Source organism: Eschrichtius robustus, chromosome 20 (genome assembly GCF_028021215.1).
Source record: "Eschrichtius robustus isolate mEscRob2 chromosome 20, mEscRob2.pri, whole genome shotgun sequence".
Classification (NCBI taxonomy): Eukaryota; Metazoa; Chordata; class Mammalia; order Artiodactyla; family Eschrichtiidae; genus Eschrichtius; species Eschrichtius robustus.
This window is the reverse complement of record NC_090843.1, coordinates 17241169-17256017: the sequence shown is the minus strand read 5'-3', so window position 1 is coordinate 17256017 and position 14849 is coordinate 17241169. Positions and strand designations below refer to the sequence as shown.

General features: G+C 55.5%; 1 protein-coding gene across 1 annotated transcript in view; it reads left to right on the top strand.

The window, feature by feature from the left end:
* The first annotated feature begins 2070 nt into the window (after positions 1 to 2070).
* Positions 2071 to 14849, top strand: part of WNT3 (Wnt family member 3) — a 47549-nt gene continuing 34770 nt past the window's right edge. Inside the window, exon 1 of the mRNA XM_068531015.1 lies at positions 2071 to 2150. Within this exon, the coding sequence (XP_068387116.1) occupies positions 2071 to 2150 (80 nt within the window). The remainder of the gene's footprint in view (positions 2151 to 14849) is intronic.

The window sequence follows — 14849 nt, the reverse complement described above, 5'->3', positions numbered from 1 at the left end:
AATAAGGCACACCAGAATCAGCCCGCCACGGGGCCATCTCTGAAGGTCCCCATCTCTGCAGCCTCCACCCCGTCCACTGTCCAGGGCAGGTTGGGGTTTTCTCTTCGCCTTGTTCATCCTTCCCCATCTCTGCCTCTCCCTCCCCTTTTCTTCCCCTTCTTTCTCCTTGGGCTCCCTCTGCTAGTCTCCCCTCCCTCTCCTCTCTCTCTCTCTTTCTCTCTCAGGCCCTCGCTGGTGCTCTCTCTCTTTTTTCACTACTCTGTCTCTCCCTTTTCTCCCCCCTTCCCTCCCCTCCTCTCTTTCATCTCCCCCCCCCACCCCCCCTCCAGTCGAACACCGGGCTAGGAACGCGGCAGAAGCTGTGACAAGCCCAGGCGGCTCTCCCGACCCTTGATGCCCCCGGGCCAGTTTTCCAAGCTCCCCGCGCCCATCACAGCCTTGTGCGGAGAGGGCTCTCGGGATGGGCAGGGGCAGTGGGTTCAAGCTATGGGCACGGGTGGCCCAGGTCAAAGGCTAGGAATGTCTGGCCCTGGCGTGGACTTCCTCCAGCCATGCCCCCGTCTGGCAGAGGGCCTGCCACTCCCAGCCTCGCAGCACTGGGGGTCAGCTCATTTGCTGCCCCTTCTGCCACGGTGCTGGGAGTCACTGCCCTCAATCCCTCTTACTGCCCTTGCTTTCTTTGCCCCAGGCCCGGGGATGATGCTTCAGCACCCATCCCTCTCCTGGGGTGCCTCTGGGGGCCTTGAGTGGCCTGGGAGCAGGGTTGGGGGGCAGGTGCCCAGGTGACAGGGGTCAAGGCCCCCCACATCTGGCTTAAGTCTCAGCACCACTTAAGGCAGACCTAATTCCTTGACCCTGGAGAGGGAGAAGAGAGAAAGAATCCACGGAGGCCCTGGAAGGACTTTTTTCCTATGGCGAGGGGTGGGGTATTTGGATACATTTGGTGTCCACACAGGAAAGGGGGACGTTATCACCAAACCCCAGGTTGGAGCCCAGGGCCTCAGGCAGGAGAGTTGGGCAGGGAAGGGGGTCTCGATGGCAAGGAGGTCCTCCGAGGACCCCAGCTGCTCCCTATTGGGGCTACTGCGTTTCACGCGCCCCAAACTGTTCATCCACAAGATCCAAATGGGACCGCGGGTCGTCCTTCTGACCTGAGCTTGAGGCCGGGCCTGAACCCCTCTAGGAGGAGAAAGTGACCCGGCTCCCCGCGCAGGAAATGCAACTGGCCGCTGGTGTCAGTTGCAGGAAATGCAAAGGCAGCAGGAGGTCCCGATACCGATCTGATCCCTGACAAAAGACTCAAATGACACTCGGCTCTGTCCCCCGGCGCCGCCCGCAGCCAGACCTTCGAGCCTCCGCGGACCCTTCTGCGCGCCTCTCGGAGACCCGGGAAGCGACCTCCCGCGGCTGGGTCGAGTGGCCGGCCCGCTCGCGGGCTCGGGAGGCTGGGAGGGGTTGCATTTTCCAACCCCCTCCGAGACCCTCGGATCCTGTCCTGCCCGAGCGAAGCTTCTGGAAACATCCCTGTGCTTTCTACTCTCGATTCCTCATAGGCCCAAGTCCCAAGAGGTCACGGTCTCCCGAGAGAAAAGGAGCCACCCATCAATACCCACGCCAACCTGGCACCACGTGAACGCCCCAGTCACAGCCCCGGCTCCCTAAACCTGGCTGGCGGGGGGCCGCGGCGGTCCCGCGCCAGCAGAGGGTCCGACGTGCCGTGTCCCCCCAAGTTCCCACTGTGTCCGGGGCGCGGGCTTTGCCCAAGTTTGCTGGGCGATGCCCTTCCCGGAGCCCGACTCGTGGGCCGGGCGGGAGGGGCGCGTGATTGACAGGCTGAACTAGAGACTCATCTCTTACCTTAGGCCGCGGGCGCTGATTGGCTGCTCGCTGACATCCTCAAACCCGGCTGCTCCGCGCTGGGCTCGGGAGGGGGGCAGCTGCGGGTGGAGGTGCGCTTCTGACAAGCCCGAAAGTCATTTCCAATCTCAAGTGGACTTTGTTCCAACTATTGGGGGCGTCGCTCCCCCTCTTCATGGTCGCGGGCAAACTTCCTCCTCGGCGCCGCTTCTAATGGAGCCCCACCTGCTCGGGCTGCTCCTCGGCCTCCTGCTCTGTGGCACCAGGGTCCTCGCCGGCTACCCAATTTGGTGGTAAGACTCGCCTCTTATCTGCCCGCGGCCAGATTTCTCCGCGGAGCCCCAGGGAGGTGGGGGGCGCTAGCTGGGGGTGGGCTGCGGCAGGGCTGGGGCTCCTTTCTTCTTACCTCCCTCCAGCACCCCGACTCGCCCACCTCCCTGGATTTTCTGCTGGTGTCGCCTTCAGAATCCAACTCCTGGCTTCTCTGATAATCACCATTTTCCCTGCTACTCGCTGCAGAGGCTGGAGGACGTTCCCCGTCTCAGAAGGTCTCTTATTCTTAGATCCTAACCCTCCACCCGTCCCACTCTGGGGGCCCCGAAGACCCTCCATTTGCTTGCAGTTGGCTTTCTGGAAATCCAGCGATGTCCCTGGGGCCCAGCCACTCCTCTTCTCCATTTTGGGGTCTTCATGGGCAAAATCATCCTGTTCCTTCATTGCCACCCTCACCTCCTTCGGCGCCTCCATCAGGAGATTTCCCCACAATAACCCCCCTGTGCCTTCATATTTTAGACCCCAATCGCTTCAGGGATCCCCCGGGGCAGGGTAGTGGGGGGTGGATTTCATCAGATTCTCCCCACTCTGCTCTAGATTAATCTGGAGCCTCAGAAGTGAATATGGTATTTGCTGATCCGAGATGCCATTGAATTCAGATTTAATTCATTTCTAGCTTGTCCATCCTGGCAAAAGCGGGGCTTCTTGAAAATGTAGTTGTTTGGGAGGGGGTGGGTTTGTTCTTTGACCAAAAACCCAATTCTCCATGTCAAATTCGTTCCTTTTGGAAAAACCCGAGGACCGAGGAGAAAGGGAGAGAGGGAGAGGAGGATCCCGTCCCCGAGAAATGCGGATACAAAAGACGTTTTTAGTAAATAAGGCTGGGAAACCAGGCGCGGTGTTTTGGCGGGGGGGCGGGTGGGGGGTTGTGCGTGTATGGGGGAACTGGCCGTGGAATAAACAGCCCTTTGGGAGCCCCAGTTCCAGGGAGTCCCCTTGTTTTCCAAGCGGCCTCATCGACACCCAGCAGGTCCCAGAGGCCAGAGGGGAAAGACACACTGAAACCAGTTCTCTAAATTACACCCCGCCTCTCCTCAGTCTCCAGCCCCCTGCATTCCGGAAAACTTTAATTAAAGAATCTTCCCCTCCTGGATGTAGGAGAGCCTCGGCCAGGGGGTGGTGGGGTGGAAGGTGAGGAGGAAGAATTGGGGATCTGTGAGTTAGCAGAGGGACTGTGGCCCCAGAATGAAAGTCAGAGAGGAGCGCCACCTGCGTGTCCCCCTTTCCCTTAACCACCCTTTGCCCAGCTTGGGATAGGGGGAGCAGAGCAAGGAGATTTGGGGCCACACCCCGAGTCTGCCTGCAGCTGTTTGGGGGTGGCAGCATTTGTATCTGGGTGTTTGGGGGGTCAGGATGGGAGTAAGAGCAGGGCATGGCCAAGGGTCTCCATTTAGAGGGTACTGAGAGTTGCTCCCAGGACAGACATCCAAGGGGAAGTCTTTCTTCTGCCCAGCCCTTCCTTCCCGTGGCGATGGGCTGGCCTGAGGCCTCCTGTACATAAAGAAGTCCCCAGGGTGGCCGGGGCAGCCTGGGATGCCAGGTTGGGGGCTTTGGCAGTTGTGAGGAAGGCTGCTGCAGAAACCAATCCTGCCCCACTGGCCCTTCCCGACCCTCTTCCCATCCCCTGCCCAAGGCCATGCTGTTCTCTTCTTTCACAGGGACCTTGGGGGTGGGCCGGGAGGGTGGGAACAGAGGGCTTGGAGCCCCATAGGCTGCAGGAACCAAGGGGGGAAGACCAGCTTCCCCTATCCTATGAACTGGACAAGGGCACTTCCTGGGTCAATGCTGGTGGCTGGGGGGTCTGCTGTGTAATGGTGTATTGGGGAGCATCCCGATAGGGACCACCCAATAGGAAGATGTTGGGAAAACCTGGAAAGCCAGGACATTGGCCCTAACATAACGCTGGACACATGGCTTGTTTGGGGTTGGCGGGGACAGGATTGCTGCTTTGTCTGAGCAGTGTGTGTGTGTGTGTGTGTGTGTGTTTATGTCTATGACCCTAAGGAGTGTCATCTGTACACTAGTGTGCCTCTGTGTGAAGGAGTGTCTGTGCCTGCAACTGGATGACTGTGGACGTGAACTTGTGTGAGATATGCCTGAGGGTTCCATGGCCCGTGACAGGGTGTGCTGTGTATCTGCACACAAGTGTCAGCAAGTGGCTGATTCTATGTGAGTGTGTGTGTATGTGTGTGAGACACAGAAAGTCTAGAAGTATCTATGCCCATGTAAAGGTCAGCACCTGTGTCTGCTTATGACACCGCATGACTATGTTCATGACCAGGCAAGTGAGTGGTGTGTGTGTGCGCGTCTGCACGCACGCGCGAGTGTGCATGCGTGCACGTGTCTTCATGATTGTATAAGGGGAAAGCTCCACAGATGTCTTTGTGCATGGATATCAGTGCTCATGGCCATGACCTGATTGTGAGTATGAGTGTGGCGAGGGCTATGTCTGAGTTTGCCTGTGACCCTGTCCTCAAGTGCTAGTGACCATGGCTGGGCCCATGGCTATGGATATGTTTGCAGACATATGACCTGTAAGTGTGAATGACATCCCAAACTTGGGTGCTTGGTGGGCATCCATGGTCCCGGAGGGACAGTCCGGCAGACACATACAAGGGTCTAATGAGGAAGCTGCAAGGGCCACAGTGACCTGGGATCCGGGGCTGGGCAGCATGGGGAAGGGGGGCAGCGCAGAGCCTTCTTTGGCACAAGCTCATCCTGTCTGTCTGAGGACTATGGTCACCAGCCCTCCCCTCTTACACCGTCTGTCTTTGGTCTTGGAGCTAGGGTGGTGGGTGTTATGTTCTCAGGGCCCGGGGCAGGGGGCCAGGGCTGGGACAGGGACAGTAGAGTAGACGGGCCTCAGATTCCTATTCCTACTCGGCCCCCAGGGCAGCCAGATTCCAGTTCTTTAGCCCATCATGGCCTGCCCTCTTTGGCCCTCCCAGCTTAACACATTCCCTAGGAGAGACTTTAGGGGGAAATAGTTCAGCTGGGATTTCTGCCCGTGTCACCCCTCAAGGAAGGCACCCCCATCCCAAACGTTCTGCGCTGCTCAGGCCCCAGCCCTGAGAGAAGGTAGACCAGAAGCCTGAGCTACAAGGGGCCTCAGACAGAGGCTCATGGAAGGAAGAGACGTGTTCCAGGGCCTCGCAGCCAGGTAGTGGCGGAGCTGGGAGCCGTGGCAGCAGCACTGATTTCTCTAATTCTTCCTGTCAGTCCCAGTTAGCGCCTGGTAGAGGAACTTGTCTTTCTTCTCCTTCCTGGGGGAAAAATGAACGATCTTATTAGGGCCCAGCCTAGTGCCTGCTGCATTCCAGAGGCAGAGGCCCTGATGGAAGGGGCCTGTGCTGGGGGTCGGGAGCCCACCTCCGTGGGACACATCCCTCTGGGCCTCTGTTTCCTTACTCAGGAATCACCAGCCTGCCCCTGCTTCACAGCTTGGGTGAAAGCGCTCCGCAGAAGTCAAGGGCAGTGAGCTGGGCAGTAACAGCTGAGTTCTCTCTCCACCATCCTGGGAGCCATTTCCCCACTCAAGCACTTGCCCTAAGCCCTGCCTCGGTTTCCCCATCTGTCCGATATCCCGCTGCCTCCCCCACCCACTCCCACCTCCACCCGCCTTTCAGAGGCTTGTGAACATGTTCAGTCAAACCCCATGGGGGTCAGTGGGCTGGGCCCAGGGAGGCACCTGGAGACTGCGGGGGGGAGGAAGGCCCCAGGCCAGGTGTTAACACTTGTAACAGGCAGGAATTACAGCTGGCTGGGGCTGGGGCTGGCGAGGAGCTGAGCTGGCTGGAGGCTGTTGATCCCACAGACAGACAGACAGACAGATGGGCAGATACCAGATCGGATGGCCAGGCTTTAACCGGGTGGTCTCTCCCTTCCAGGGCAGGCCTTACCCTGGGGGGATGTGGTGGGGAAATTAATCCAGGTCTCTTGGAAGTGAGTTAACAGCCCTCCTGCCCACCCCACCCCTCCCATTGTGGGCGGGGCTTGCTGCCCAAAGGGAGCAAAATTGGTTGCTGATCTGTTTGTCTTCTTCTGATGGGACCACATTTTGCTTAAAAAACAAAAACAAAAAACAAACAAACAAACAAACAGCAACAACGACAAAACGCAGGTCAAATGTTATTATAATACCGGGAGCCTGGAGTTGAGTTATGTTCTTGGAAGAACCTGCTTTAATATGTGGGGGGAAGGTATGGGGGGGGGTGGGGTAGCAGTCAGGGAAAATTCTCCCAGAATCTCAGAGCATTTTATCAACAGCTCTGTGGCCATGAGGTGAGGGATGGCTAGTATCTGGGCCCTGAGCATCTCCCTCACCCCAGGTGTCCTGAGGGCCTCTGGTCTGGGAAGGGCCTGGGACAGCTGCCTGGTGGGAAGAACTTTGGGGGGAGGTCAAAAGAGGCAGGAGCTGGACTGCAGTGCCAAGTCCTTTAGTGGGCACGCTCCCCTCCCCTCCTGCAGCTTTCCCAGTGGCAAACCCGGCCAGGCCCTGCCAGCACCCACACCCTCTGGCATCTGGGTGCTTGCTCAATCACTGGTGCAGGTGGAGAAACTGAGGCGGACAGAGAGGGCCCTAGGTGGAAATCCCCAAAGAATAGACTCAGCCAAGCAGGTATCTCCCATCCTTCCCACTACAGAACTTAATGCTAATAAACCTGAATGGTACTCAGGCAGATGTAGGACGGAGAGGGTGTTATGGACTCGAAGTGGGGGAAGGGAGCTATGAGCTTGGGGTTTTCTCTAGACTTTGAATAGGTTTCTCCTGGGTCTGGGCAGGAGACAAGGAGCTTGGGGTTGGGGCAGGAGAGGTGACTCTTCTCAGAGGAGGATGTAGCTATCGGACCCTTCCAGGGAGCGTGGGAAAAACGAAGACCTTTCTGGCTTCAGAATGTGGTCAGCCCAGGGGCTGAGGAAGACCTGGTCTTCTAGCCTTTTCTGCCCACCCTGCCGTGAGCCACAGAATCCTTCTAAATGCACCAAGGAGGGAAAGGACATTCTCTACCCCCTATCCCTAGTTGGGGGAGGAGGTTAGCCTAACCCCTTCCTCAAAGGTTAGTGCCATCCTGATGCTACATCTACACATTCATGTTACGTGTGTGCCAGGAAGTGGGTAGAGCTTGAGTGGAGAGACCTGTGTCTGGGTGTGGAGTTTACCAGTGACTGGCTGTGTGACCCAGGATGAGTCCCTTTCCTTTTCTGTGCTTTAAGCCCCGTCCTCCCTCTGGGCTTCATTTTTCTTGAGCAGCCTGAGGGATGCCTTCTGCCCCTTGGAGTCTACAGGGCTATGACAGGGAGCTGATTCACGGCTGTGAAGCAGGGAGCTCCAGGTGGCCCCAGTGCCACTACCCCGGGAGCCTATCTCCCCCAACCCTCCCTCGCCGTTCAGACAGTCAGAGTCTGCCTTAGGCAGCCCAGCCCTTTCGTTCTGCAGCCCCATCTGACCTACATCCCAAAGCTGGCTGCTCCGCTACTGCCAAGCCCGCCTGCGTGCACACCCAAACCTCATTTTCCCCAAACACTCACGTTCCTCTGGAGCCAGGCTGCCTACATTCACGTTCACACGCTGGGAAACCTAGGGCAAGTTCACCTCTCCGAGCCTCAGTTTCCCCATCTGTAAAATGAGAACAGCGACTGTTTCTACCTCACAGGGTTGTTGTGAAGATTAAATGAGTGAGTACACGTATAGCTCCCTAAATAATGCCTGGCATACCGGAAGTACTATATACATATTATTTTCACCCCCTGTGTGCAAGCTATTTTGACTCCTTTAAGTCCTGGATCTAAACTTGCCTCTTCCAAGAAGTCCTCCCAGGTTGGCCCCACCTGGCTCTGTTTTCTCCTTATCCTCAGAGCCAGCTTGCCCCGTTATACTTGGTACTGGTGACCATGAGCCTGTGGCTTTATACTTAACCTGAGGAAGTTAGGCTAGGCTAACCTAAGCTCAGCTGTTTGCCTGCCCAGGAAAGGGGGGAGGGTAGAGAGGACACTGTAGTCTCCCCTAACCCTCCTCCCATCCTACAGTTTGCTGGACTCTTGCAGCCACTGCCATTTCCAGCTGAGCCACCTTGGGCTAGGCCAGGGAGGGGTAGGGGAGGCAGGTTCACGGCAGGGGGGTTGGGAGGGGGGGAGTGGCACCGGGGCCGCCTGGAGCAGCCCGAGCAGAAGTTACTCCTCCAGGAGCTGAGAGATGACTCAGAAGGTGATTTATAGACGGAAGGCAGAAAGCTTGGCTCCTGGCAGAGGCCTGCTGCTTAATTACATTCTTTGGGGGGCGGAGGTATGAGTGGGGCAGCAGCAGGGGAGCGCCTTCTACCCCCTCCCCCTCCAGATCTTGTCCCTGTAGCTGCCCCAACTCCAAGCAGGGTCCCTTGATCTCATGTTGCTAGAGAGGGAATTCCCTGTTCTCAATGAGAGACTAGGCCGGGGAGCAGGAAGTGCTTCTGGGGGGTCAAGGGGGTGGAGAAAAAGGGAAGAGGCTGGAGTCCCACCTCCTGGGACTCCTGCAGGGGAGCCTGGGATGCAGAGAGGGCTGGAAAACAGGACTGCCTCAGGAAGATCACTTGGTCTCCTCCCTGCTCCTGGGCAGGTGAATAGCTAACCCACCTGGGCAGAGGGTTTCTAGAATCTTCCTGAGGGTGCAACCCCATACTTTCCCCCCAGTGGCCTATCCTACAGCTGCTTCAGGGTTCTTCCTTCAAGTTGACTCCTTTTCTGTTGCTTGGTTCTCAGTGGGCTGGGGGCTGGGCATCTGGCTCTGTGCTCAGAGATTGAAACCCAGTTCTTCGGCGTTAGGCAGCCTGTGGTACGTGGCACAGTGGCAGCCTAAGATCCAGAAGGTTCTCCAGGCAGGGTCAGCCTCACATCGGAGGGAGAGAAACTTTCCTATCCTCACATTAGACTAATGTCTCAGGGAGTCGCCACAATTCAACTGCTAAAGCTAAAATCACTTCTGTGCTGCTAAGAAACTGTCCCCGTTCTGTCGGTTACTGGCCGTGGTGATGTCTGGGTTCCCTCCATGAACACTGACCCGTGCGGCGACCAGCCTGACATCTCTCCACTGTTTCTTAGTTCCCATGCAGCCTCCATCACAGCTTTGAAACCCCCAAACTCCGCCTCTAGTTCTTGAGGCCAGCAAGGTGTGTCGGGGGCAGGGGGTAGGGAAGCCCAGGCCAATGGAGTCTATTTAGCGTGCACAGCCGGGAGGAGTTGGCAGGGGTCAGGATGGGGACACTAGACAGCTCTCTGGTTCCCCCTGAGGCGAGCCTTCTCAAAATGGCCTCATTATGTGTGTGGAGTGAATTCCAGAAATGTCAGGCACACCCATACATCTAGGGGAAGTATGTTGGGAGACAAGAGGGGGCAGTGTGGGGTGGTGGGAGGTCTCTGGGCAGGGAGTTAGGAGACCTGAGACCCGGCTCTGCCACTGGTTGCAGTGTGACATTAGGCAAGTCCCTTCACTGTTCTTGACTCAGTAAATAGGGGAGTTGAACAAGCTGCTGGCCTTGGACTTCCAGCTATTTGGATTATCTGTGTCTGGTGCGTGGGTGGGGGGCAGTCACTGAGAGGTGACCTCAGGGCAGGGTGGGGAGTACTGAGCCCAAAACTTTATACTCAAACAGCTGTGAGATCATGAATGAGTCTCTAACCTCCCCAGGCCTCGGTTTTCTCATCTGCAAAATGGGCCATGATAAGGCTGTTAAGAGCTTCAGAAGGAATAATCTTTATGAAAGCCCTTGAGAAACATCAAGTTCTTTCCAGAGAGGCTCTCTATCATTGCTGGTCCTACCAGAAAAGAGGAGTAAGAGCCAGCCCCTAGTCAAAAGGTGCTAAGGATGGACCTGGCAGGACTCTCTGAGTCTTTGAGCTTGAGATTTGGTATTTCTAGCAGAGGAGGAAGGAATGGGAGCTGGACAGGGGAGTTCTCAGCTCCTTCCTGAGGGGGTCTTGAGGTTCAGTGGGGAACACCGAGGGGAGGGAGCAGAGGTCGGAGGTCAAGTGGCCGCAGGTCATGCCCAGGTTCACCCGAACTAGTGCAGAGATCACAGGCCTGACCTGGGCTTAGCCAGGTGTAGGATTTCTAAGCAGGGACACAGTGGTGGGAGATGTGAGTAGAGGTGAGGAGGAGTAAGGGTAAAGGGCCAGGAGCTGGAAGGGGCTCCTCTGAGGTCTGTGGCCATCAGGAAATCCTGATCACCTGGATGGGGACCAGCAAACCGGGAAACCATTCACTCAAGCTAGGCTGGAAAAACAGGAAGGACCTTGTGTGTGTGTGTGTGTGTGTGTGTGTGTGTGTGTGTGTGTGTGTCTCTGGGTGCGGGGGGTGGCGAGGGGGATGGGAGCAACAGGACCAAGCGCCCTGCCCCTGGGCACAGAGTCCCACTTATCTGCCAGAGCCAGCTGGGCCAGCGAGGAAAACCAATCTCTCCTCGCAGGGCCCATTAGGAATGCAAATAGGGGCTGTGGCAGCGGGAGTGAGCCAGCCTCCTACATGCCGTCCAGCTCCTCACCACGTATCTTCCTAACCTGGCTTTCTGAGGCTGTCTCTCCCCTGCTCTAAAACCTCCCATGGTTCCCCACTTCTTGTCTGGCACCAAGCTCCCTGGGCTTGTCCTCCGCCCATATCAGCTGTACCTTTCATAATCCCCCACGAGCCTCCCAACATCCCTCTGTGCCTGTTCATGGAAATACTACGCCACCTCCTCTCTCTCCTCCCCACACTCAACTGCTGAAATTCCATTTTGCTTTCCAGACCCAGATCAAAGTCCTCTTCCTTTGGGAAGCCCTCCTAGATTCCCAAACCACTGCCCTGCAAGCAGGGAATATGTCGTCACTCCCTTCCCTCCCCGCCTCCCCCCAGCCATGCCATGTATTCCCGCCACCTTCTCCCACGGGCTGTGGGCATCTTCTGCTCCTCTACCAGACTACAGATACCTTTCAGCCGCCTCCCCCACTGCCGAGCATATGGTGGGGGTCAGTAAACAAACACACACACACACACACACACAAAAAAAACACAGCTCTGTGCTGCGTGTAATACACTCTGTAAAGGCAAGCGGGCAAAAGAGGTTCTGAAGAGTGCCAGTTGCACACGTGAATCTCGACAGTGTCGTGAGCAGACTGAAGGAGCAGAATGAATTAAAACCTCGTCCCTGGGTGTGACCCGGGGTTCAGGGCTCGGAGCACAGTGCTTCCACTGACTTTGAAAGGCAGCTGAAACTGATTCCCATTGCTCAGCTCAGGCCCCACGTGGCTAACAGCCCCTAGGTTCAGAGGGTACCCAAGAGGATGGCATCCCTGATCTGAGTAGGCTGCCGTCCCAGAAGCGGAGGTGCACCTTGTCTCCATGGGCTCAGTTCCCCTGGGATTATTTTTTCCATCCCAGCTCCATTTGCAAATGTGTCCTATCAGTGTCGTATTTCTCCCCCACAGCTCACACGACGCTTAGGTGTCTGAGTCTTTAGCTTAAAAATCCCATTCGGTGGGACTTGTGTTTCCCTATCCAGGCGTGGGTCAGTATGTTTGTTAATGGTGTGTATGTGCCGGTCCCTATACACACATCATGATTTAGAACGAAACCCTGCCCATTTTACAGATGAGGACTCAGGTCACGAAGCCTGTGCTCTGAACCCAGGCTCTGTTGGGCCCAAAGCTTTTTCCTTCTACCACCATTCAGACTCAAAAGTGGACTTCTTGGGAATTCCCTGGCAGTCCAGTGGTTAGGACTCCACACTTCCACTGCAGGGGGCCCGGATTCGAGCCCTGGTTGGGGAATTAAGATCCTGCAAGCCGGCATGGCCAAAAAAAAAAAAAAAAAAAAAAGTGGACTTCTTACATGCGGCAGGAATCTACTTATTCATATTCTATGTTGGTCCTCAAAGGATGGCTTTGAGTCAAGATTACATTTGACCTTCAACTTGAAAGCTGCTGCTTTGTGTTTGTTGATACTATTTCTGAACCTCTGGGAGGTCTCTTATTTGGGGACATGTGCAAGTCACTGGCAAGCTTTCCACATCTACAAAACTGGCAGTAGTGGCCCTGTGACTCTTTTGTTGCCTGGGTGGGAGTGGAGGGAGGGTGGCCTTGGGCAAGTCACTACTTCCTGGGCCTTCGTTTTCTCACCTGTGAAATAGGAAGAAGGTAGAGTCATGACCTCTCACCCCTCACATTACTTCCAGCTGTAAGATTCCTCATTCTACTTAATCCCTTAAGCTCCTTTGCATCCAGCCCCCATCACACATACCAGAAAACAATAGGACAGAATCCTCTTTCTTGCCCAAACCAATTCTTGTGTTAGTATCTCTGATATAGATGATTTTTTACTTGACCTTTATACTTCAATATTCACCTTGATTTCTCCCTGAGGAGCTAGGATGATTCCTCCTTGCAGTTAAAGTATGTTTCCCTTTATGTCCTGACTGTGAGAAAACTAAGTCAAACATGAGCTCAGTCCTTGCACCTGTATTGACCTTGACTTGGTGTATTTGTCATCTTCTTCACCTTAATTCTGATTTTCTATTTTCATTTTGTTATTCAATCTCATGTGTTTTGTGTTATAAATTCCTTGAGGTCAGGCACTGTCTCCACACCGCTGTCTTCTCTGTGCCTGGCAAGTACACAGTAGTTGCTCAATAAATATTTGTTGCCCTTGGAATTTGTTGCCTCAGGCACTTCAAATCCTTCTGGAAAGAGGCAAGGCATACATAAATTTTAAAAAAATCTTGCTATATCGGAGAGCTGGCCCTGACTGGATTGTTTTGGGCTGCAGGAAGTCTGATCAGTTTCTTTCTGTTTCTTTATCATCAGCATGTCCCCCAAGTCTACAGAAGCTTTGTCTTTGGGGAAGTCACCATCTTTTCTTTTCTCCATGATCTTCTTCATTCTAAACTTGAAGCCGGTACATAATTTTCCTCTTGGGAAGCTCTCTTGTTTCTGGCCAATGATTGTGCTTTCCTCTTTCCCTGTCTCCCTTCACCCCTGGTTCCTCCCACCTTCCTCTGCCCTGGAAGGCAGCCAGCGCTATTGAGGCCATTCTGCAGGTGACAGGATGCCCTGGTAGCATCTACCCTGTCTCTCCAGCTGGGCTGCTCCCACCTCCCGCCCCCCAGCCATCGTGAGAACTGCTGTCACTGTGGGCACAGGTGGGAAGGAAGAGGGAGGCCCGGCCGAACATCACACACCACGAGCACCAGGATCCCTCGCTGCCAGCCAGGCCCTTCCCATGAGCAAAACCCTAGCGGGGCACTGGCTTGACCTGGGAGGTGCTAAGCCCCCATCAGTGGGTGGAGCCTCAAGGAGGGACAGAGAATGGCTGGCGAAGGGGGGCCAGGCTGCCCTCACCCATCTGCCAGCAAGGTGTCCTCTTAGCCTCTCACCTCCTCTCTGCTTCTGCACCTCTGAGACCACCCTCCTCAGCCCCTAGACTTCAGGGAGGAGAATGCCGAACCACAGGCCGGGTGGTCCTCCATCCTAACTGAAGCTTCTGCAGGAGAGACTCTGGAGCCTTCCTCAGCTATCAGTACGATGGAGTCTATGACCTTGGCACTGCCCTTGAAGCTAAAAGAGCCCCATGAGACTGGCATCTTCATCCCCATTTAATCTGTGAGAAAATGGAGACTCTCAGAGCCCAAGTAAGGAGCTGGGAAGCAAATGGGGAGGCAGGATTTAACGTCCAGCTGATAATTCATTGTGTATGGTGTGTGCTGAGGGAACACAGCACACACTTGAACTCATCCTCCCAACAGCCTTGGGAGGCAGATACTCTTGTTATCCCCATTCTACAGATGAGCAAACTGAGGTCCTGAAGAATCCACTCCATTGTCCAAGGCTCCACAGCTGGCAAACCCCAGAGCTCCAACCACGACACAAACTGCCTGAAGCTGAGCTCGCCAGGCTTCACAGCCTATGACACCACATCTCGACAGTCAGGAAGTTCCTCCTTAGGTCTGACTGCAGTCTTTCCTGACTTAGTCCAAGCCCAGATTCTCTCATTTGGTCTCCTGGGGTCATGAGCTTCATAGTAGATTTTCAGCTTGACTCAAGGACCAGGATGCATTGCTCACTGAGTCTTCCTTTTTCCAGAACAATCCCTCCCAGATGACCCAGTCTCCTGCACACCTTTAACCATCTTGTTCTCCTTCTGATCTCTCTCCAGCTTCTCTACGTCCTTTTGCAAGTGCTGTGACTCATAGCACAGTTGTTAGAACAGGGCAAAGGGGTCCTGCCAGGCCCTTCAATTTAGAGGGCTCCACTCTGGTGTCCTAAGGCTGCACCCCTCCCCACAGGGCAAGGAATCTGGGGCGCAAGGGATCATACCCACAACACCTCACCCCCAGCCATGCTCTGGGTACTCAGAAGTATCTGCAAGGCACCCTGAAGAGCCTAGCTTCAGTGGCTGTGAGTCTACTTCTGGGCTGGGCGGACCTCTGCCTGGGGTTCATCCTATCAGGTCAGGCCATGCTGCTGGTGTGTGTGCCCCTAGGGATGAGAGTGGTAAAGGAGAGGCCGTTTGCAGGGCCTGTGAACGGAGCCTGGAGGTTCAGTCAGGGTGACCAGTGTGGATGAAGCAGGGATGAGGGGGCTGCTGGCTGTGAGCTGGGGGCTGGCTCTCTCCATGTCACTTTCTAGCTCAGAACGCCGTGGAGAACCTAGCCTTC